This window comes from Heptranchias perlo, chromosome 16 (genome assembly GCF_035084215.1).
Source record: "Heptranchias perlo isolate sHepPer1 chromosome 16, sHepPer1.hap1, whole genome shotgun sequence".
NCBI lineage: Eukaryota > Metazoa > Chordata > Chondrichthyes > Hexanchiformes > Hexanchidae > Heptranchias > Heptranchias perlo.
Window position 1 is genome coordinate 22,621,190 of NC_090340.1, and position 24,784 is coordinate 22,645,973.

General features: G+C 40.6%; 1 protein-coding gene across 3 annotated transcripts in view; it reads left to right on the forward strand.

Annotated features, from left to right (window-relative positions):
* Window positions 1-24,784, forward strand: part of fhod1 (formin homology 2 domain containing 1) — a 299,703-nt gene that overhangs the window by 210,220 nt on the left and 64,699 nt on the right. For all 3 annotated transcript variants that reach the window (XM_067997797.1, XM_067997798.1, XM_067997799.1), the window contains exon 10: window positions 3,351-3,718. In XM_067997797.1, coding sequence (XP_067853898.1) covers window positions 3,351-3,718 — 368 coding nt within the window. The remainder of the gene's footprint in view (window positions 1-3,350; window positions 3,719-24,784) is intronic.

Sequence of the window (24,784 nt, forward strand, 5' to 3'; positions counted from 1 at the left end):
CTGCTGCCCATATCCTAACTCATACCAATTCTCATTCAACCATTACGCCTGTGCTTGTTGACCTACTTTGGCTCCTGGTCCTGCAATGTCTCGATTTTAAAATTCTCACCCTTGTTTTCAAATCCCTCCATGGCCTTGCCCCTCCCTATCTCTGTGTCCTCCTCCAGCCCTACAATCCTCCAAGATCTCTGCGATCCTCCAATTCTGGCCTCTTGCGTATCCACAATTTTAATCGCTCCACCATTGGCAGCCATGCCTTCAGCTGCCTTGGCCCTAAGCTCGGAAATTCCCTCCCTAAACCTCTCCACCTCCCTCTCCTCCTTTAACACACTCCTTAAAACCTACCTCTTCGACCAAGCTTTTGGTCACCTCTCCTAATATCTCCTTATGTGGCTCGGTGTCAAATTTTGTTTGATAACGTTCCAGTGAAGTGCCTTGGGATGTTTTATTATGTTAAAGGTGCTATATAAATGCAAGTTGTTGTTGTTATTATCATTAGAAGAGTTCAAGACCATCACCAAATCTGCAATTGATCTTAAGGCACTCATTGTCTTTTAGGTCTTCTCGTGGACCTTGTGATGGATTGTTCAATTGATCTGCTTTATGTCAATTGACCTATTTTGGTCATGTGATGGCACAAAGGGCTGCTCCTGCACTCTGCATGTATGGAAATGATCTGGAAAGTAACCCAGTCACTTGTTATGAGCACTCTCTTAAAACTACTTGTGGTAGCTCCCTTCGATGGGTAGAGAGGTGGTGGGAAAGGGTTTCAGCAAACTTAAGTTTTCACCCCCTCTTGTTCAGTTGGACACTCTTAACCTGCTGGTGTCTAATTTTAATATACTCGACACTCATTTTAATGCTCTCGGTTATAGATTTTTTTTAAACCTCTGTGATGTTCTATCTTGAGACAAGTCCTGTTTTGGTACTACTGGCATCTGCTTGTGTTATTTTCTGTCTGAGCCATTACCCGATGGTTCCTCTTCCATTTTATAATGCCATTTACCACTTTTTCTTGTTCTGTACAGTTCATTTTAGAAACCTATAACACTAAAACCTATTAATGTATTTGGACCATTTGCCATTTGGAAGCTGAGCTCTGGTCTCCTGGCCATATTGGAAGCAGCATAGGTGGAAAGTAGAACACTGGGTACAAAACGGAAGGTTAATATCTGACATCTGAATTGCCCTATCTTTCTCAAATTTCAAAAGGGAAAAAAATGCTGTCCTGGACTCCTGTCATATCAGCAACAAGAGTCAGTACATTCTTTACAGAAAAATATGTGAAGCTTGCTGTTGAGGTGAGCCTAATAGGCCTTTGGTCCTCTGTGTTGAAAGCATTGCTCCAGGACATACCTGCTTTCCAAATGGTCTTCCTCCCTACATGGCAGAAATACTTGGTCCCCAGCGTCGTGGCTTTGGGAAGGTAAAAAAAAATACCATTGGTGCCGGCACTGAATAAAACTGGTTTGATCTGGTGGTGGCCACAAGAATTGAGCAGGTGCTACAGCAAGGTAGTGAGTCTGGCCATTGAGTGTATAAATTCAATCTGCAAATGCACTTACGTATTAATTTTAAAAAGGGAATGTATTCAATATGGCACAGAACAAATGATTCCATGCAGTTTTTACTTGGAATGGATGGCATTCAAAAGGGTGAAGCAATTTGCCATTATTAGCTGTGGGAGGCTGTTCCTTTACTTTGAAATGCTTACACCACACTTCATTCCTTTCATTTTTCCATGTTGATTTGCCTACACGTAGAGTTTGATAAATCGGTATGCTTTTCCATAATTGGCTCCATGCTGAATACTCCTCAGATTTTTTTTGTATTGCTCTCTTGCTCCACTGAACATACGTTTTTATGTTTCCATTGCTCAGTGTCGTATGAAACACAGGGGTGTAAAAACCCACAGATAAATCAGCTAGTGCTCATAAAATCTGATGTCACAAAATAGGAAACCAGTCAATTTGTGTAATGTGACGTGTTTGTGAAGTTTTGGCTGTGGACAGATTAACTGTGCAGCAATACTTGGATTTTTGCTTCCTTATAAGGCATAACTAAGTTATTTTTAGAGTTCTCTGGAATGATCTCTCAATTTTTTTTCATAACAGTCCATTTAGAAAGTATTGGGTAATGCTGAGTCCATCCATAATTATATGGGTTTGTCATTGTTCCAGATCATGATCAGATTTTTCATATAAAAGGACCATTTAATAAGTATGTTTTGAAACTGATTCCCCCCCCCTTTATATTGATACAAATTGCCAAAAAAAAGAAAAATTATTGAGGTATCCTGATCCAAGATCTGTGCATAAATGGATAATCAACAAGGAAATACTGGGGAAAAAAATGTGGTTTACAAGTAAATTGTGTATAAAATATTTTAATTCATTGAGATCAAGACTGAGATCGATAGACTTTTGGACACTAAGGGAATCTCGGGATATGGGGATAGGGCAGGAAAGTGGAGTTGAGGTAGAAAATCAGCCATGATCTTATTGAGTGCCGGAGCAGGCTCAAGGGGCTGCATGGCCTACTCCTGCTCCTATTTCTTATGTTCTTATATTGCTTTGCTCTTGCTCTGCTTTTCCCTGTTGCTTTTGTTTTGTTATTCTCCACATGCCCTCCATCATAGCTCTTTTCCCCCTTCCAACCATTTGTTTATTATTGTCTTTACAGTGAGGCCTATAAAAGCAAACTTACTACAATGTTCCTGTCCACTCTTCTGTGTGTACTCAAGACACGTAAAGGGTAAAAAAACCTACTGTAGAGGAAAACTGGCAAAGTGTCCAGTGAAAAGAATAGAGAGTTCCTGGCTGAATTTGAAAAAGTTTCTGATTTCAGGAACACAAAAAAGCATTGTAAAAATTGACCCTTTAACTTTATTGGCACAGCTTAAGTCTGCATATACTCCCCTTCACTTCTACTCACAGTGCAACCATTATAAGGGCGGTAGAGATTTAAATAGAGTTCACTGGACTGTTGCTATCCCAATTTTTCATTTATATTCTACCTAAAATCGGAAAGGTCGCATCCGTTAGTTAATCGCAAGTAAAGATAGAGTGTTAAAAGTTTCCATCTTGGTGTAGTAATGGTTGGGCGCTACCGAGATGCTGTATTAGTTTAGATTGTGCTTTTCCCTTCATTATCAAAGTGATAATACTTAGTTCTGATTGTAAAATAATTCTATAGTTTTCACTCAGATATAGGAGTTGACAGTAGGAATGCTGTTCCAAAGTTTCCAGTCCCTGTGTGTATAAAGGTTTATGTTACCAGACGATCCCTTGAATGAAATGCAAGTACTCGATATTCAGATCCAGATCTCACTATAATTTTTCTGTACTCAGAATGCACTGAAGCATGAAGATGGTGAAGATGATGGACAGATGTCAAACGCACGTAGAGACAGGAGGAAGTTGACCCCAAATGGGGATGATGGACGGAAAAACAGGCGATCTTCAGGACAAAACATGGCTGAGGTATCACCAGTGATGAGACCAACCAGCCCAGCACAGACTGGACTGCACAGCCCAACCCCTGAAAGACTGAGTGCTAGCAGTCCTACAAGGTTTGATGCTAAGAGTTCAAAGATGATTTCCATCCACCCAGCACAACCTGACACCCAAGCCCATTCTGCGATAACTTCAAACACACCTGTAACCCCTGCAAGTGACTTAAACTCGCCATCTGTAGACCAAGTGAAAGCTTCAACAGAGTAAGTTGCTATGTTGCATGTAACCTGCATGATATCAGTGAAATGTTTTATGTTGGACACTAGGAGACAGCTGGTATGTTGCATTATGCTTTCCTGTACAGTTATGAACCTCATTTTTCACTCCAAGAAGACAGTGATGAGGTCCAACAATAGCAAATATGTGAACAGACCTTTTTTGTTGAAGTGACTAAGTGCAGTGAAGCATTCTCTACGTTACAACGGTAACTACATTTTTTTTAGAAAGTACTTCATTGGCTATAAAGCGCTTTCAGAAGTCCTGAGGTTGTTAAAGGTGCTGCACAAGTGTACGTTCTTCTTTCAATGATTGGACTGCACCTGGCCTTTTCTATGTTGCTGTTGATCATTTTTAAATTCACGCTAATTATACATTTTTCATACATATTCAGTTCCATTTTAAGGATGAGAGGGTCTATTGATTGTCATTCGTATTACCAGCAAAAAAAATTCAATTCGTCTTTAATTCTTGGAATGATGCATGACGCTGGCTGGCTGGCTGGCTTGTATTTCAGTTGTGTTTTATGTGGAGCATCACAGAGATGTAATCCGAGATATTGTGACTACAAACAAGTTTTTATTCCAATTAGTCCCTAAAGTGATTGTGCTGATTTGGAATATTTGGCCCCTTGCCTTTTAACTGTAGGATACCATTGTTCAACCTTTTCCGCAAAGACTGTGTACATTAGCCAACAGCAAATGGTACATTAGGCTCTGGCCCGACAGGAAACGTTACTCTGTTGAAAGCTGAGGAATTGGGTACTCTCTTGTCAAGTTATATTGGAGTTGACTTGATATTTTAGAGGTGAATATGCTTGCTTCATACTCTGTCATCCAGTGTTGAATCTAACCCAGAAACAAAAACAGACCTGCATGTGTGTCTGTGTGTATGTGACACACATACCCAAATATGAAGGTTTAAACTCGCCTTCCTATGGCATATCATGTAGAAATATTGACGCTGCCCAGCTACTCCACGTAGGAGCACTGTCTCAAAGAGAGAAAAGTCCACAGCCTGCTTGGCATTCCTGCCTTAAAGAGGATGATGAGGAAGTAGGTCATGCGGAACCTTAATTATTTGAATGTTATGGGGCTACAAGGGTGCCCCTTACTTTGAAATGGCCATATTTTAATATAAGGAATCTTACAACACCAGGTTATAGTCCAACAAATTTATTTTAAAATCACAAGCTTTCGGAGATTATCTCCTTCGTCAGATGAAGGAGATAATCTCCGAAAGCTTGTGATTTTAAAATAAATTTGTTGGACTATAACCTGGTGTTGTAAGATTCCTTACATTTGTCCACCCCAGTCCATCACTGGCATCTCCACATCATATTTTAATATGTTAGTGCATATAACACAGAAATAATGAAAATCAGTTTTAAAAAAATGTATCTCTGTAAAACAACATATTTTCAGATGCAGTAACTGTCCAAACTTATTAAGGAAACACAATACAGTGCACTGAAGCAAGCACTAAAAATAAATTACAGTCCTATAAATCGCTGTAATAATGCATAAGGACTCACCCAGTGATCCAGAAAGTTTATCCAATGAGCAGCTGAGTCGTACAGACCAGGAAGGTACCAAATTCAACCTCCAACCTGTTCTGAGTTAGCTGATCATAGCTAACAATAGGGGTGTTAGAATTATCCTTGGTGCCCCTGGGTTATGGATGAAGAAATTCACTAGGGTGTCTGCTCTCAATTGCTATCTAGCAACTCTTACTGGAGGCACGTGGGTGTGGACATCGGCTGAGGACAGGATCAAGCCCTGTTGTGATGCCCTGCATGGTTGAATAGCACTTGCTGTCCAGACTTGCACAAGAATCATGGCCACTTGCGTGAGGTACTGGGATCATATCTCTAGGAGTGAATACCTTGAGGAGAGGAAAGATAATTATTGAGAAAATAAAAACATCGCCCTGATAACACAAAATGGAGGTCAAGAAATGAAGTGCTTACACATGTGGTTATACCTTAGAGTGAAGATAGTTAAGAATGTGGAAAGGGAACAAAAAGGTAGAATCCCCTCATAACAAAAATGTCAATTGCAGCTAGATATCACCTATGTTTTTTGTTATGATTATTTTAAAAAGTTTTCTGCTTTGCATTTGATGAAACCCATACAATCTCAAGTCAGAACTACACATACAGTTATTATGATCTGGAATGCACTGCCTGAAAGGGTGGTGAAAGTAGATTCAACAGTAACTTTCAAAAGGGAATTGGATATATACTTGAAAAGGGAAAATCTGCAGGGCTATGGGGAAAGAGCAAGGGAGTGGGACTAATTGGATAGCTCTTTCAAAGAGCTGGCACAGCCACGATGGGCTGAATGGCCTACATCTGTGCTGTATGATTCGTCTGCTGAGGTAGATCTTTTGCTCCACAGTCTACATTAATCTGTACAAAGAGGGCCGGTTGGCACTGGAAGTGTTTCAAATGACCGGTGTTTCATTATTGAACTGTTGTGCACTGTATTGTGGCAGATGCTTTGCCTTCGAAAAGAACTGGAAAGCATCTGCTGCCGTCTTGTCATGTTGGTCCTGTCTGCATGAACTCTGCATTAGCAAGTGTTGAAAAATCTATCCAGTAAGAATAAGGGCAATAGGTTATAAATGCTGGTCTCAAAATTCATTATTTAATGTAGATGAATTGAAAGTGAGTCACCACTTACTGTAGATCACAATACTAGTTTACAGGAAATAAGTCGTCACGAACAAGGCATTCTTGCTCCTTCTAACACTACTAGACATCTGTTAAGCAATATATATAAAATTCTATACATCCATTAAAGGGAAACTTTAGGCTTCAAACAACTTTAGAACACATTCCTCTACTATCTAGTGCCTAATTCCTAATTTATCACTTCATCTACACAGTAAAATCCAGCTTCATACTGGATGTTTTTGACTCAGAGATCTTTATATCAGCAGATGATAACGTCACATTGCTCGGTTTGGGCCAAATGCCTGTTGAAGCAGTGTCGTGTTTGTTGAATCTGTGTTTGGGGAAAAATACACAAAGAAAAAAATGAGAAAGGAATAGGAAGAGGTCCAAACAGGTGAAAGGCCAGGAAATGCAATAGAGAATCACTAATTTAAATTACCACAAGACAATTGTCTAGCAAAATGACTTTGAAGTCAAGGCCAATAGCTTTCACTGTACTACCTCGACTCTACCAATTATCCACAAAAATAATGTTTGACTTGTGATATGTTAATCCAAATGATATTTTATCGTTCCTTTTTTTTCCAACCGAAAACTAAATATTCAGCGTGGAGACTGTGTCTGTTGTGAGATTTGATTGATGGCCTTATTTGAAGGAGAAGGAAAGGCTGGCAAAGTATTTTAAGTACAAAGCATCCCACCATCTATCTCTTTGAAGCAAGAAGTAACCTCTCTACCTGCTATTGTTCAGGAGATGTCATTAATCCTGTTGCTTAAATTCTTTCTCATTGAGAGTCACTAGTTTGGGTCTCCCTTCCGATCATGAGGCCCTACTTAGCCAGAAGTGTGTTTGTCAGGGATGAGAACTTTCTTCAAGCCAGTCCGAGAGCACCAGCCCACTTTAAAATCAACAGGGTCACACCAAAATGTACACAGGCCCACAACCTATATTACTGGAATTTCTTGGTATGTGGGCAAAGACCCAAACCTTTAAAGGCTGCCTTCAGCTGCAGAGGCCTGAAGGATTGATTTAGAGGGAAGAAGGTATATACATTTGTAGATCAGGAGAGAAGCAGAATGCTTGCCTACCATGAAAGTTCACAATGATCAGCATCCCAGCTTCTGACAAACTTAAGCCTAGTTCACTGGATCCTGACACATGTTAATAATTGTCTCTGCAGTGAATTAGAATTATTGATTTTTATAGCACAGGAGGAAACCATTCAGTCCTTTGTACCTGCACTGACTCTCTGAAAGAGTCATCCATTTGGGCCTATTTGCTTGCACATTCCCTCATACCCTTTTTCAAATATTTATCCACTTTCCTTTTAAAAGCTATTGTGGATTCTGCTTCCACCACTGTTTCTGGTGGGGCATTTCATGACTGATCTGTTCTATGCATGTAAAACAGAAATTGTCCTCACCTTTGTTCCTTTGATGATAATCTTAAATTTATGCTTCCTGATCCTCCTGGCCCACAAGGAAACTTTAAAAAAAAAGTTTTAAAACTTACCTTGCTGGGCCTCTTCTTACCCTCAATCCAGCTCCTGGCAGGTTTGGCCAAGCAGGGAAGCCATCACATCTCCCCCATTCAGGCTCCAGTTAAAATAGCAGATCAGGTCCCTGTGATGTAATCGGAGCCTGATCTGCATATTAAAGGGAACCCACCAGCTTGGGCTGAGTGTCAATGCCGCTTGCAATTTTAAATTGCAAGCAGTCAGATCGAGGCAGGAATGGAGTGGGTAAATCCCCCGCTCCATTTTATCTGCGCCCCCCCCCCCACCGGCCTGAATTCTGCCAGGCGTGGAGAATTAAAATCGAGGCCTATGTCTTTGCTTTTGTAATCTATCCCTTATTTATAAAACCGAGGATCCCATATGCTTTTTATTTTAACAGCTTTCTCGGCTTGTACTCCAACTTTTAAACAATTATCTCTAGGATACCAGTTAGTACTGCAGATAGAATTACAGCTTTTATCCAAATACTTAATTTTTCCTGTCAGGAAATTGCACAGATTACAGGTGGTTTAATCAGGGATGGAAGATGGTTGGTGATCCTGAAACACAGTTGATCTGATTTTGGAATCCGAAACAATCTCAGCCAAATTGGGCCAAAGTTCAGATTTTCATGAATATCTGTCTGATTCCAATTCAAAGAGATGGTAACACTGGTCCCTATGAATGAAGGTCGATGTTAATAGTGAACCAGTGCCCATTGAATTACCGGATACCCTGCACTTTGAGTGGGAATGATACATACTGCTAGTGGTTACAATTGGAAATGACCTAGTATAAGAGAGGGATTGGGGCGGAATGACTTATCTCCCTTAGACCCCAACTACATCAGACATGACATTCTACGTGTGTCTTGTACATTTAATGAATTGCAGTTTAACTGCTGTGTTAATACTGTTGCATGTGAACATTGTCAGTAGTTTATGCCACAGAAATATTTCATAGAATAGAATCATAGAAAGGTTGTAGCATGGAAGGAGGCCATTCAGCCCATCGAATCCACGTGGCCCTATGCACGAGCAATCTAGCTAGTCCCCACTCCCCCGCCCTATCCCCTTGGCCCTGCATATTTTTTCATTTCAAGTACTTATCCAGTTCCCTTTTGAAGACCATGATTGAATCTGCCTCTACCACTCCCTCGGGCAGTGCAATCCAGATCCCAACCACGCACTGCGTAAAAAAGTTTTTCCTCATGTCACCTTTGGTACTTTTGCCAATCACCTTAAATTTATGCCCTCTGGTTCTTGACCCTTCCGCCAATGGGAACAGTTTCTCTCTATCTACTCTGTCTAGACCCTTCATGATTTTGAATACCTCTATCAAGTCTCCTCTCAACCTTCTCTGTTCCAAGGAGAACAATCCCAGCTTCTCCAGCCTATCCACATAATTTAAGTCCCTCATCCCTGGAATCATTCTAGTAAATCTCCTCTGCACCCTCTCTAAGGCCTTTACATCTTTCCTAAAGTGCAGTGCCCAGAACTGAACACAATACTCCAGTTGTGGACGAACCAGTATTTTATAAAGGTTCATCATGACTTCCTTGCTTTTGTACTCTATGCCTCTATTTATAAAGCCCTGGACCCCATATGCTTTTTAACCGCTTTCTCAACCTGCCCTGCCACCTTCAACGATTTGTGCACATATACCCCCAAATCCCTATGTTCCTCTACCCCTTTTAGAATTGTGCCCTCTAGTTTATATTGCCTCTCCTCATGTTTCCTACCGAACTGCATGACCTCGCATTTTTCCACATTAAACTTCATCTGCCACGTGTCCGCCCCATTCCACCAGTATGCCTATATCGTCTTGAAGTCTATCACTATCCTCCTCACTGTTCACTATCCTTCCAAGTTTTGTGTCATCTGCAAATTTTGAAATTGTGCCCTGTACTCCCAAGTCTAAGTTATTAATGTATATCAAGAAAAGCAGTGGTCCCAGCACCGACCCCTGGGTTCGAAACATAAAATTCTAACAGGACTAGACAGACTAGATGCAGGAAGGATGTTCCCAATGGCTGGGGAGTCAAGAACCAGGGGTCACAGTCTCAGGATACGGAATATGCCATTTAGAACCGAGATGAAGAGAAATTTCTTCACTCAGAGGGTGGTGAACCTGTGAAATTCTCTACCACAGAAGGCAATGGAGGCCAAGTCATTAGATGTATTCAAGAAGGAGATAGATATATTTCTTAATGCTAAAGGGATCAAGGGATATGGGGAAAAGCGGGAACAGGGTACTGAGTTAGACGATCAGCCATGATTATTTTGAATGGCGGAGAAGGGCCGAATGGCCTACTCTTGCTCCTATTTTCTATGTTTCTATGGAACACCACTGCACGCCTCCCTCCAGTCCAAAAAACAACCGCTCTGTCATTTAGCCAATTCTGTATGCATGTTGCTATTGCCCCCTTTATTCCATGTATCGCAATCTTAATAGCAAGCCTACCATGTGGCACTTTATCAAACGTATTTTGAAAATCCATATACACCACATCAACTGCATTGCCCTCATCTACCCTCTCTGTTACCTTATCAAAAAACTCTATCAAGTTGGTTAAACATGATTTGCCTTTAACAAATCCATACAGGCTTCCCCTAATCAATCCACACTCATCCAAGTGACTATTAATTCTGTTCCGGATTATCATTTCCAAAAGTTTCCCCACCACCGAGGTTAAACTGACTGGCCTGTAGTTGCTGAGTTTATCTTTACACCCTTTCTTGAATAAGGGTGTAACATTTGCAATTCTCCAGTCGTCTGGCACCACCCCCGTATCTAAGGATGTCTGGAAGATTATGGCCAGTACCTCCGCAATTTCCCCCCTTCCCTCAGCAACCTAGGATGTATCCCATCCGGACCAGGTGACTTACCTATTTTAAGTACAGCTAGCCTTTCTAGTACATCTTCTTTCTCAATTTATAGCCCAACCAGTATCTCAACTATATCTTCCTTTACTGAGTCTCTGGCAGCATCTTCTTACTTGGTAAAGACCAATGCAAAGTACTCATTTAGTACCTCAACCATGCCCACTGCCTCCATGAGTAGATCTCCTTTATGGTCCCTAATCGGCCCCACCCCTCCTCTTAACAACCGTTTACTGTTAATGTCTGTAGAAGACTTTTGGATTCCCTTTTATGTTGTCCGCTAGTCTGTTCTCATACTCTCTCTTTGTCCCTCTTATTTCCTTTTTCACTTCCCCTCTGAACTTTCTATATTCTCTCTGGTTTTCACTTGTGTTATTAATAACTCTTTACTAATTTTCTCAACACATTTTAAGTCTGCTGTATTGTATTTCTGATCAGAACAAGACCTCCAGAATTAGAAAATGACGTGTTGACAGAAAGCAGTGAAATGTGATTCCAATTATATTCAGCAAGTTGTATCCTTAAAAGTTGACAAGTTGACATGTTAACACTGAGGCCTCAGCTAGGTCTAAACCAGAAATCTGGTACCTTTTAAAATGTACTTGACATGATTACCAAATATTTGTAGGAAAGTGTCCATCCGCAGTTGGCTTTCCAATAAAAGCAGAAAATTCTGGGAAAGCGCAGCAGATTATGCAGCATCCGGAAGAGAAGAATAGGTTAGCGGATCAGGAGACCATTCAGCCCATCGTGCCTGTGCCGGCTCTTTGAAAGAGCTAAAAATTAGTCCCGCTCCCCTGCCCTTTCCCCATGGCCCTGCAAATTTGTCCCCTACAAGTATTTATCCAATTCCCTTTTGAAAGTTATTATTGAATATGTTTCCACCACCCTTTCAGGCAGTGTATTCCAGATCATAACAACTCACTGCGTAAAAAAAATTCTCCTCATCTTGCCTCTGGTTCTTTTGCGAATTATCTTAAATCTGTCCTCCGGTTACCAATCCTTCAGCCACTGGAAACAGTTTTTCCTTATTTACTCTATCAAAAGCCTTCATGATTTTGAACATCTCTATTAAATCTCCCCTTAACCTTCTCTGTTCTAAGGAGAATTTTTTGAGGAGGTAACAAGGAGGGTCGATGAGGGTAACGCGTTTGATATAGTGTATGTGAATTTTAGCAGGGCTTTTGACAAGGTCCCACATGGCAGACTGGTCAGAAAAGCAAAAGCCCGTGGGATCCAAGGGAAAATGGCAAGTTGGATCCAGAATTGGCTCAGTGGCAGGAAGCAAAGGGTATTGGTCGTCGGGTGTTTTTGTGACTGGACGGCTTTTCCAGTGGGGTTCTGCAGGGCTCAGTACGAGGTCCCTTGCTTTTTGTGGTATATGTTAATGATTTAGGCTTAAATGTAGGGGGCATGATCAAGAAGTTGGCTGTGTGGTCAGGTGGGCAGAAAAGGTGACAAATGGAATTCAATCCATAGAAGTGTGAGGTTATGTATTTGGGGAGAGCAAACAAGGCAAGGGACTACTCATTAAATGGGAGGATACTGACAAATGTAGAGGAACAGAGGGGCCTTGGAGTGCATGTCCACAGATCCCTGAAGGTAGCAGGACAGGTAGATAAGATGGTTTAGAAGACATACAGGATACTTTCCTTTATTAGCCGAGGCATAGAATATAAGAGCAGGGAGGTGATGCAAGAACTGTATAAAACACTAGTTAAGCCACAGCTTGAGTACTGCATACCGTTCTGGTCACCACATTACAGGAAAGATGTGATTGCACTAGAGAGGGTACAGAGGAGATTTACAAGGATGTTGCCAGGACTGGAGAATTTTAACTATGACAAAAGATTGGATAGGCTGGGGTTGCTTTCTTTGGAACAGAGGTGGCTGAGGGGAGATTTAGTTGAGGTGCATAAAATTATGAGTGGCCTAGATAGAGTGGACAGGAAGGACCTATTTCCCTTCGCAGGGAGGTCAATAACCAGGGGGCATAGATTTAAAGTAATTGGTAGAAGGATTAGACAGGAGTTGAGGAGAATTTTTTTCACCCAGAGGGTGGTGGGGATCTGGCTGGAAGAGTGGTAGAAGCAGAAACCCTCATTGCATTTAAAAAGTACTTGGATATGCACTTGAACTGCTGCAACCTACGAGGCTACGGACCAAGAGCTGGAAAGTGGGATTAGGCTGGATGGCTCTTTTTCGGCCGGCACAGACACGATGGGCTGAATGGCTTCCTTCTGTGCCATAAATTTCCATGATTCTATGAGAAAATTCCAGCTTCTCTAGCGCCTCCACGTAACCAAAGTCCCGCATCCCTGGTACCATTATGGTAAATCTCCTCTGCACCTTCCCTAAGGCCTTGACATCCTTCCTAAAGTGTGGTGTCCAGAATTGGATACAATACTCCAGCTGAGGCCTAACCAGTGATTTATAAAGGTTTAGCATAACTTCTTTGCTTTCGTACTCTATGCCTCTGTTTATAAAGCCAAGGATCCCGTAAGTTGTGTACTTTTGTACGTACTCCACCAGGTCTCTCTGTTCCTGCACCCCCTTTAAAATTGTACCATTTTGTTTATATTTTAAATCTTTGCTTTTTTTCCCACACCTCCATCTTCAATATATTCACCCCTTGCTGGGGTACAGATCCACAGGTTGCCCTCTGGATCCTTGCCCTAATGTCCATTTTTCATGCTTGAGCCTTGACTGTGAGTGTTGGCGAGCCATTTAATCATCATAGCATTATCTGACCTTCACATATGCACTTTGAACAGTAATTGGGAGCAAGAACCCTGGCCAGTTTTTTTCATTCCTAATCCAGGGACGCTGAGGACAATTCTGGTGACTACAACAGTGGCTGAGATCAAGTAACTCAACACACAGGCCAGGGATTAAACCTGGGACTCTTCTGGTCTGCACTGAGTCGTTGCTGGAGTATGATCTTTGCCTTTAAATGTGTCCAATGTCGTTTCCCCAGCTTCATGCTATCTTTGACTATTTGTCTGGTCTCCCACGTTGTGTTTTTCTCTCCTATTCCATTACCTACTGTCATCAATACAGCATCGTGATATACCAAGGCAGCACAGATGGCACAAGTCATGCTGGATCCTCTAGCTCGTCACAGAAATGCAACCAATTCAGTCAGGAGAAAGCTGCTTTTTTGAAACTATTGAGCATGTGATGGAAGGAGTCAGATTATCATTATTTTAATGATGGGAAAAACCTTTTCTCCTTCTTCCAAAACATTTTCTTCAAGTGTTCATGGCTCATTATTTATCTCCTCCCCCCAACAATTAATATTAAATGCACTTATGAAAATGGTGAGTATTAAATTAAATTGAACCTTTTCTGAAATATATTTGAGGAGGCATCCTCATAAGAGACAGAGGCTATTTTAAAACTTTTCCAAAATAACACTTCCATTTTTCTTGGCTGTTTTTCTTGTCAAGTGGGTTAGTAATTTTGCTGCTGCTGTAAAGGAACAAATGTTCCCAACACTTGTCCTGAGTAGGCGTTTGTGAGGTAGTGAGTAATGGTTCAACACCAAGAATAAATAAACACGAGGAGACTGCAGTGGTGCCAAGCTAAGCTGGAACCATGCTGAATGTCTAAAGCTATTATATCTGGCCAACACACATGTTATAGGATTGTTAGTTAGAAAATGATGGCTAAACCCCAATAGAGTAAAGTATTAACCCATTTGGTACTGTTTGTCCTTAATAGTTTTCACAAAATACACTTTCTATTATAACTAACAGAGTGCTGTAATGTTTTAGCTTCAGCTCCTTCCTTATGTCATTAACTTTCTCCCATGGTTAATAAAAAAAGAAAGGCTTGCATTTACATACGCCTTTCACAACCTCAGGACGTCGCAAAGTGCTTTACAGCCAAAGTGCTTTACTTTTGAAGTGTAGTCACTGCTGTAATGTAGGAAACGCGGCAGCCAATTTGTGCACAGCAAGGTCCTACAAACAGCAATGAAATAAATGACCAGATAATCTGTTTTATTGATGTTGGTTGAAGGATAAATATTGGCGAGGGCACCAGGGAGAACTCCCCTGCTCTTCTTCAAATAGTGCCATGGGATCTTTTACATTCATCTGAGAGGGCAGACTCGGCCTCAGTTTAACGTCTCATTCCAAAGACGACACCTCCGAAAGTGCAGCACTCCCTCAGGACTGAACTGAAGTGTCAGCCTAGATTATGTGCTCATGTCCCTGGAGTGGGACTTGAACCTTCTGACTCAGAGGTGACAGTGCTACCAATTGAGCCGAGTCAGATATCATCTTCAATCATGACCAGGTTTGGGAGGAATATGGGATGGACACTGCTTTCTTGGGTACTGCCTTTCTATAATAACTTTAACACATGTAACATACCTACTTCTCCCCATGTTCTCTCTTACTGCCCTTGTATCACAACTGAATGGTGTAGGCTTTGTCAGTTCGACTCTATACTGTTGATTATATAAAGGAGAAATGAGAAGGAAAGGTGGCCTTGGAACAGTTTCAGTCAGTTTTACGCTCAGCCCTCCAGACAAGTCAGGAATAAATTCTTCCACAGTTTAATACAACTGGTAAATGGGTTTATAGCATCAATTGGATGTGAAAGATAACAGTGTCATTTCGCAGGGTAGAAATTCATTCTCTGCCCCTCCTCCACTTTGGCCATTCATGCTATTAACCTTCATAATCTGTAGCCTACAAAAATGCTCTCTAGTCTCAGTTTAGTGTTTTAAATGTCTCTAAAATGAACAGCGCTTAGGAAAATGAGGGATTCTTTTCAGATATAGGTCAGAGGCAGGAGTCTGTAACCAGCAATGTTTGTGCTATATTCTGTTTTGCCCCATTTGCATTTACTAATTGGTAGCCTGGCGGATTCTTTTTGGTCAATTTGGACTAATACTGATTGTGAACTCTGGTTATTTATGCTACTCGATCGTCACATTGCAGCTAAGATCCTGGATGAGAAATGAAAAAAAAAAGCACGATCCAAATTTGAATCCATGATTGTAAAAGTGAGTCTCATTATCTTCTGTCACTATTGCAAGTTAACCCATATTCATAGGCTACAGGTAAATCTCGACAGTGATCTCAAAATAGAATACGTTTGCTTCTTTTAGGGGTCAGTAGTTAAGACTTATGGGCATTTAGTCTTAATTCATGCGCACAGGTCTGCTCATTTGAAGACTCATTCATAATCGGGCGCTGAACACTGGAGGGGCTTATCAGCTTCTTAGAGTTAAATCATGTACAGCGTGGTGGGAGCAATGATATTTGTAGTTTTACAACTTCAAATTGTGAGCAGTTGTGTTGTGGATTTGCGGTTTTCTCTGCACTGATGTGGAATCTGGAGTATAGCTCCACTTTAGTCTCAGTTCAGTCTATCAGAAGCAGTGTGAATACCACCTCGAGAGGGACCCTCCCACTACTTCACTTTCGCACTGACTGCTGTTTATTCTGCACCCAATGTGAAGAAAACTTCTAAAACTTTTAAAATAAAGTGTTTGAAAATTTCCCAAGCAGTACACTGGACCACCTCTAGGTTTTAATATTACTGAAGAACTGGCTGGACAGTCAGCTCCTTCCTAATTTGGAACACTTCACCTGAGTGACTATCAGTGCATGTGTTTAACAGTGCTGCACTTTGGACAAAGAATGATGTGGAGATGGCTGTATAACTTGGTGTTGCTGACGCCCCTTGCTGTAAAGCAAGGACTAGTCTCAAATTGGCACCTTCAAATTAAAGAGCATTGTTACGTGCTCACCATTAAAGTAATGGCCAGTTGTAATGTGATAACATTACTTGATTGAAATTGCCTTATTGTCCCAAAAGCTTTCTACCCATCTAGTTCTGATCTAAGTTTGGCTCCAGTTTGCTTATATTATCTGAAGGATCTAATTGAAACTGCCTTTAAGAAAGTACATTGTACACAGGGAATAGCGACAGTCAGCTAAAGACCCACTGGTTAAAATTCTTTACAAGCTCAACCATGTTTTGAGAATCATGAATCAATTTATATCAGACACATTAAACATGAATAGCTTCAGTGAGTAGTTCAGATAGTCATGACCTATCATTGACACTGACTTTGACCTTCATGTGGGCTGAGATTTTTTTTCCTGTTTACTAACCAGTATCTGGGCACTCGACAACACAATAATAGTCCCGTGTGGGCTTACGCAGCGGATTACAGAAAGATGAAAGTTAGCCTAATGGTGATTAAGAGGACAGAACAAATGCGAAAACATTAAAGTAACGTAGCACCGTATTTTCATATCTTTTTTTATTCGTTCACGGGATGTGGGCGTCGCTGACGAGGCCAGCATTTATTGCCCATCCCTAATTGCCCTTGAGAAGGTGGTGGTGAGCCGCCTTCTTGAACCGCTGCAGTCCGTGTGGTGACGGTTCTCCCACAGTGCTGTTAGGAAGGGAGTTCTGGAGATCTTATTCTGGTTTTATGTCATTCCAAGCTATTGCCATACTCGGAGAATGAACAACACCTCAATGAAAATTATTGTTTCATGGTAATTTGAGGCAGATCCTTATGAGCATCATTTGTCCTTCATATACATTATCATAATTGTAAAACTCTGGTATTTATTACCAAAAAGATTATTAATAGCCAGAAGGGTGTTAGTTGTAGGAAAGTTCATAGATAAAAATGCGTGGTGAGGAATTAGTACCTTTGAGGAGCTCTGCTATAGGAATATCATCTCAAAGGTGTTCTGTTCCTTTAAAGCCCACTACTATATAAATTAGTCTACATAATATTGAAGACCACTTAATAAAGCATTGAATATAGAACTCATCCCATTACTGAGCAGGTCTGAATAAATCTGGAGTGGTGCAGGTACCAGTAAACAGGACTGAATAACTCTGGAGCAGTGCAGGTACCAGTGATCTGGACTGAATAACTCTGGAGTGGTGCAGGTACCAGTGAACAGGACTGAATGGGGTAGATTTTGAATTTGTACGATAGTGTAAAACGGATATTAGCGAATTAGCAGTCTGTTTTACATCTATCCTGATTATAATTTCCATTGAAGTCAATCCCGGCAAATTGGGATTCCATTCTATATTATTGGGCAGGCATGGTCCCAACAGCTGTGTTTTAACAGTTCGGCATGAAGCTAGTTTAAATTGCTGTTTTTTTTTTCTTTTGGGCACTCAAAGTATACAAATGTCCATTTTGGCAGCGGTTAATCGACTAGTTGGCTTATAATTGGCTACAACAGCCACTTTCAGTGCTTTGCAAAAACTGAGATTAAAATACATTATAGTGCCCATGTGTCCCAGAGATATTTTTATTAATTTAAACTGGCCGTGACCATTAACTGCTGCAGTTTTGGAACTGATTCGAGCCAGTATCTAAATGAATTATGCAAATGAGAAATCACTGATTTAGGACAGTCATCGGCAAGCCCATGTGAATAGTGTAAATACAAACTCATTATGTTATTTCCCAGTAATGAACTGTGAATTATTACTTGTGCTTGTTGATCACATTATTCTATTCTCAATCCTGCGTTGTAGATGGCATGCATCAGCAACACAAAATGCACCCTCTGGTAACGAAACAAAATCATAAAGCACTCTGAATGCCACACTCTGTTATCCGCAGATATGTGGGAATGATTTTAAGACTTTTGGTCACCAATCCTAATATCTCCTTATGTGGCTCAGTATCAAATTTTGTTTGATAATCGCTCCTGTGAAGCACCTTGGGACGTTTTACTACATTAAAGGCGTTATATAAATGCAAGTTGTTGTTGTTGTTATGGTGGTGGTGGTCTCATTGAGGAGTGCAGGCGACAGTTCCAAACCACTTGATTTCAATGTAAGTGAAAATTGGGCGGTTTCTATAATGGCATAGACAAGTTGAAAGCCTACCCCAATAAATCATTAACCGAATGATTGATTCGTAAAATATCCCTTCAATTACAACTGTAGACAAGGATTCAAAAATTGTTTCTGTTAAAATAATCTAGAAACGTTTCAATATCTTTAATAGGTAAAAGTAAATTGAATGCTGAGGATTAATGTGGCCATTCCATTTGCACAGTGTATAATGCTCTTTCTAATGTTCTACTTAATCCTTCACATTGTCAGCTTCTAGATATTATTCCCTACATTTAAACACTGTTACTTTGATGTATTCATCGCTATATCATGTTCTCATCATATCCCATGTATACTTTAATCTCAGTATAGTAGGGCTTATCCTCCTGAACGTTGTACAATAATCTGGCATTTATCAGACTTCTGTCCATTTATGTAAGTTTATTTTCTCAACCACCAATACAATGATGTCTTTAGTTTAATTTCTTACTCTCCAGAGGCTTCTTTTTCCATGACAGTTCGTTGACATGGAGAAGTTTAATCGAAGTGCACTGCATTTGCCTTTAATCCAACGTCAACCAGACCCTTTACAGCTCATTTTCTGAATACTCCAAGCAGACGCTGCACTGTATATACTGTGCATTTCATAGAATCATAGAAAGTTATGGCACAGAAGGAGGCCATTCGGCCCAACGTGTCCGTGCAGGCCGAAAAAGAGCTATCCATCTTAATCCCACTTTCCAGCACTTGGTCTGTAGCCCTGTAGGTACATCCAAGTACTTTTTAAATGAGTTGAGGGTTTCTGCCTCTACCACCCCATCAGGCAGTGAGTTCCAGACCCCCACCACCCTCTGGGTGAAAAAAATTCTTCTCAGCTCCCCTCTAATTCTTCTAATTACTTTAAAACTATGCCCCCTAGTCACTGACCCCTCTGCTAAGGGAAATAGGTACTGCCTATCCACTCTATCTAGTCCCATCATAATTTTGTAAACCTCAGTTAAATCTCCCCTCAGCCTCCTTTGTTCCAAAGAAAACAACCCCAGCCTATCCAATCTCTTCTCCTAGCTAAAATTCTTCAGTCCTGGCAAGATCCTTGTACATCTCCTCAGCAGCCTTCCTAGTGCAATCACATCTTTCCTGTAACATGGTGACCAGAACTTTACGCAGTACTCAAGCTGTGGCCTAACTAGAGTTTTATACAGTTTTAGCATAACCTCCCTGCTCCTATATTCTGTGCCTTGGCTAATAAAGGAAAGTATCCAGCATGCCTTTTTAACCACCTTATCCACCTGTCCGGCTACCTTTAGGGTCCCTCCAAGGTCCCTCTGTTCCTCGACACTTCTCAGTATCTCCCATTTATTGTATATTCCCTTGCCTTGTTTGCCCTCCCCAAATTCATCACCTCACACTTCTCTGAATTGAATTCCATTTGCCACTTTTTTGCCCACCTGACCAGTTTATTGATATCTTACTGCAGTTTACAGGTTTCCTCCTCAGTATCAACCAGGCAGCCAATTTTTGTAGCATCTGCAAACTTCTTGATCATGCCCCCTACATTCAAGCCCAAATTATTAATATATACCACAAAAATCAAGGGACCTAATACTGAGCCCTGCGGAACCCCACTGGAAACAGCCTTACAATCTCAAAAGCACCCGTCGACCATTACCCTTTGCTTCCGGCCACTGAACCAATTTTGCAACCAACTTGCCACTTTCCCTTGGATCCCCTGGGCTTTTACTTTTTTGACCAGTCTGCCATGTGGACCTTGTCAAAAGCCTTGCTAAAATCTATGTAGACTATATCAAACGCGTTACCCTCATCTACCCTCCTTGTTGCCTCCTCAAAAAATTCAATCAAGTTAGTCAGACATGACCTTCCCTTTACAAATCCTTGCTGACTGTCCTTGTTTAACCAGTGCTTTTCTAAATGACAACTTATGCTGTCCGTCAGAATTGATTCCAATAATTTGCCCACCACTGAGGTTAGACTGACTGGCCTATAATTACTCGGTCTGCCCCTTTCTCCCTTTTTAAACAATGGTACAACATTAGCAGTCCTCCAATCCTCCAGCACCATGCCTGTAGCCAGAGAGGATTGGAAAGTGATGGTCAGAGCCTCCGCTATTTCCTCCCTTGCTTCTCTTAGCAGCCTGGGATACATTTCATCCGGGCCTGGCGATTTATCTACTTTCAAAGATGCTAAACCCTTTAATACTTCCTCTCTCACTATGTTTATCCCATCCAATATTTCACACTCCTCCTCCTTAACTATAATCTCTGCATCATCCACCCTTTTTTGTGAAGACAAACGCAAAGTATTCATTAAGAACCATACCCACCTCTTCCACCTCCACACATAGGTTACCTTTTTGGTTTCTAATAGGCTCTACTCTTTCCTTAGTTATTCTCTTGCTCTTTATGTATATATAAAACATCTTTGGGTTTTCCTTGATTTTACTTGCCAGTATTTTTTCATGCCCTCTCTTTGCTTTCCTAATTCCCTTTTTAATTTCACCCCTGCACTTTCTATACTCCTGTAGGCTTTCTGCAGTGTTGAACTGTCGGTATCTTACATAAGCTTCCCTTTTTTGCCGTAACTTACCCTGTATGCTCCTTGTCATCCAGGGGGCTCTTGATTTGGCAGTCCCACCCTTTTACTTTGTGGGCCATGTTTGTTCTGAACCCTCACTATCTCTCCCTTGAATGCCTCCCACTGCTCTGACACTAATTTTACCTTCAAGTAGCTGTTTCCAGTCCACTTTTGCTAAATCACTTCTCAGCTTAGTAAAATTGGCCTTTCCCTAATTAAGAACTTTAACACCTGTTCTATCTTTGTCCTTTTCCATAACTATGCTAAATCTTGTTAAGGATAACAAGACATTTAACTGCCTTGTATTTTCATGGGAAAAAATGGAGTGATGGAACTATGTTCCTAAACTAAATGCTTCCTTAAATACTTCTCGAGCAATTTAACTTGTGCCCTGAGGCAGTAAACATTCTGTCACATTAGGGACTAAATTAGTTTGCGTGTAATTATATTTTTATAAGCTTTTAATTGGGAATTTTAAAAAAAAACACAATTTATTGGAAAAATAATAATTGCTGAGGATTGAATGACATTTCTTACACTGGAGTACAAAGTGTAAAAGTATCTGACACAAAGTTGTTTCTTTTGGTTGTGTACACTTCTCCCATTCTACTTTGTAATAGCCATCAGAGGGAATGTACATAAAATCCCATCTGCAAATGTAATAGGATCGGAAAAGGCGTTTAATTTGAAAATCATAATGAACATTAAGTGTTCTGTGTCCTTGGTGCATGAACCACATCACTCCCTGCTTTCTCCCCAACTATAATTAGTTGCTGGCTGTTCCACTGCTGTATTCATTGAGTCAGTGAATAACTTTTGACGGAAACCTGGATATTTTGTTAAAGTCTGTTTGAAAAAGAGACATTTCCTGTTGGGCCCTCCCCCTCATGTTTTCATTCACTGGGGGAAATTTTGACTTTGCGCGATAGTGTAAAACAGGTGATAGCGAATCAGCAGCTCAATGGAAATAAAAATCAGGAGAGATGAAAAACAGGCTGACCATTCGCTATCACCTGTTTTACACTACTGCACAAAGTCATGATCTGTCCTGTTGACTTTAATGGAAGATGGTACATTCACACACAATGCAAATCATAATTGGTTACTTCAAAGCAATGTTTTGTGGAACAAAATTTATCCATATTCCCAAATTGGGAGTAAGAGGGAAATTACACTTCTCCTGAGATTGAACAAATTGCACTTCGATTAATCGTCACAGTGACAATGAACTGGCACAGAAAAAGAAACTTCTTGTACAGCAAGAAATCAATGAAGATAAACTAAAGAGATCTTTTGTATTGGTAATTCAGAAAGCAGAGTTACAGAAATGGACAGAAGTCTGATCAGTGGAAATTTAATAATGAACAATGCGGAAGTGGTTGTGGGAAGGGGGAGGCATCTTAGTGATGAGTGATTTTTTTTTTTACTCGGGCATTTGTCCCTGTTGCTCATTCCACTGCAACACAATGACAACAACTTGAATTTCTATAATCCCTTTAACATAGTAAAATGCCCAAGGTGCCTCACCAAGTCATAATCAAAAAAAGCTTCCACAAACAGCAATGAAATAAATGACCAGATCATCTGTTTTGGGTGTTGGTTGAGGGATGAATGTTGGCCAGGATACTAGGAGAACTCCCCTGCTCTTCAAACTGTGCCATGGGATCTTTTATGTCCACCTGAGAGGGCAGACCTTGGTCTAGCATCTCATCCGAAAGACAGCACTTCCTACAGTGCAGCATTCCCTCAGTACTACTATGAAGTGCCAGCCTGGATTATGTGCATTGTCACATATGGCAACCAGTTAGGAATATTCTTTAATCCAGCATCCTCCAACTATTGATAGGAAGAATGAGGAGAAGCAATATAAACTAAATGGTATAACTTTAAAGGGGGTACAGGAACAGAGCGACCTAGGGGATATACGTACACAAGTCTTTGAAGGTGGCACAACAAGTTGAAATGGCTGTTAAAAATTCATATGGGATCCTTGGCTTTACAAATAGACGCACAGAGTACTAAAGTAAGGAAGATATGCTAAACCTTTATAAAACACTGGTTAGGCCCCAGCTGGAGTATTGTGTCCAATTCTGGGCACCACACTTCACAAAGAATGTCAAGGCTTTAGAGAGGGTGCAAAGGAAATTTACTAGAATCGTACCAGGGATGAAAGACTTTAGTTACTTGGAGAAACTGGGGTTGTCTCCTTAGTGACAAATAAGAAACCTGTTAAGTTGAACGGTAAAAGAAAGACAGCATCAGGGCAGAAGCACGGGTTAGGATCTCTTGCCCAAATAAGAGTTTTATATACTAATGCACGGAGTATAAAAAATAAATTGAATGAATTAGAGGCTGAAATACAGCTTACAGGGTATGACATGGTGGCCATTACTGAGACATGGCTGCAAGGTGGTCATGATTCTGAGTTAAATATTCCAGGTTATAAGGTCTTTAGAAAGGATAGGGGAACTGGAAGAGGAGGAGGGGTAGCCTTATTGATTAGAGATACTATTACAACATTAGTAAGAGAGGATATGGGTAAGCGAAAGCAATCAGTGGAGACTCTATGTTTAGAATTGAGGAATAAGAGAGGACTTAAAACTGTAAAGGGAGTTGTCTACAGGCCTCCTGAAAAGCAGCAATGAAGTGGCAGAATATATTAATTCAGAGATTAGAGAGGATTGTAGCAAAAGCAGAGTTGTTTTAATGGGAGCCTTTAATTTTCAATTAGATTGGGAAGAGCAGAGTAGCTCAAGTCAGAAAGGTAGTGAATTTCTTGAGTGCATTCAAGATAGTTTTCTGGAGCAATATGTTCTTGAACCAACAAGAGGGCAGGCCATACTAGATTTAGTAATGAGCCAGACTTAGTTAATAATCTTAACAGTAAGGGATCAATTATCTAACAGTGATCATAGTATGATCAAATTTGAAAACGAGAAACTTAACACAATTATTAAGATTCTAGATTTTGGTAAGCCTAACTTTAACGGGATGAGACAGAGACTGACGACAGCAAGCTGGCCAATACTGTTATCGTGTAAAACTACAGATGAACGGGGAGTTGTTCAAAAAAGAATTTAGCTTAATATAGGTCTAGTATATACCCCTAAGGGGCAAGAGCTCTAGTTACCAAATAAAACAGCCATGGTTGACAAAAGAGGTGAGAGATAACATAAAACTAAAGGAAAGAGCATACAAAAGTGCAAAGAATAGTGTAGATCCAGGGGACTGGGAGAAATATAAAGAACAGCAAAGGAAGACAAAAAAGAGCTGCAAAAAGGGAATACGAAAAGAAACTTGAGGGATATCAAGATTATCACAAGTTTTTACAATTATATTAAAGGAAAAGGGGTAGCCAAGGGTGATGTGGGCCCTTTAAAAACAGATGTGGGCAATATTGCAAATGAAAATAAGGAAATGGCAGACTTGTTGAATAATTACTTTGTGTCAGTCTTCACAGTAGAGGAAGAGGATAATATACCTGACATTCCAGGGAAACTAATAATGAATCAAGGAATGGAACTCACTGTAGTTATTGTAAGCAAGAAAACGGTATTAGAAAAA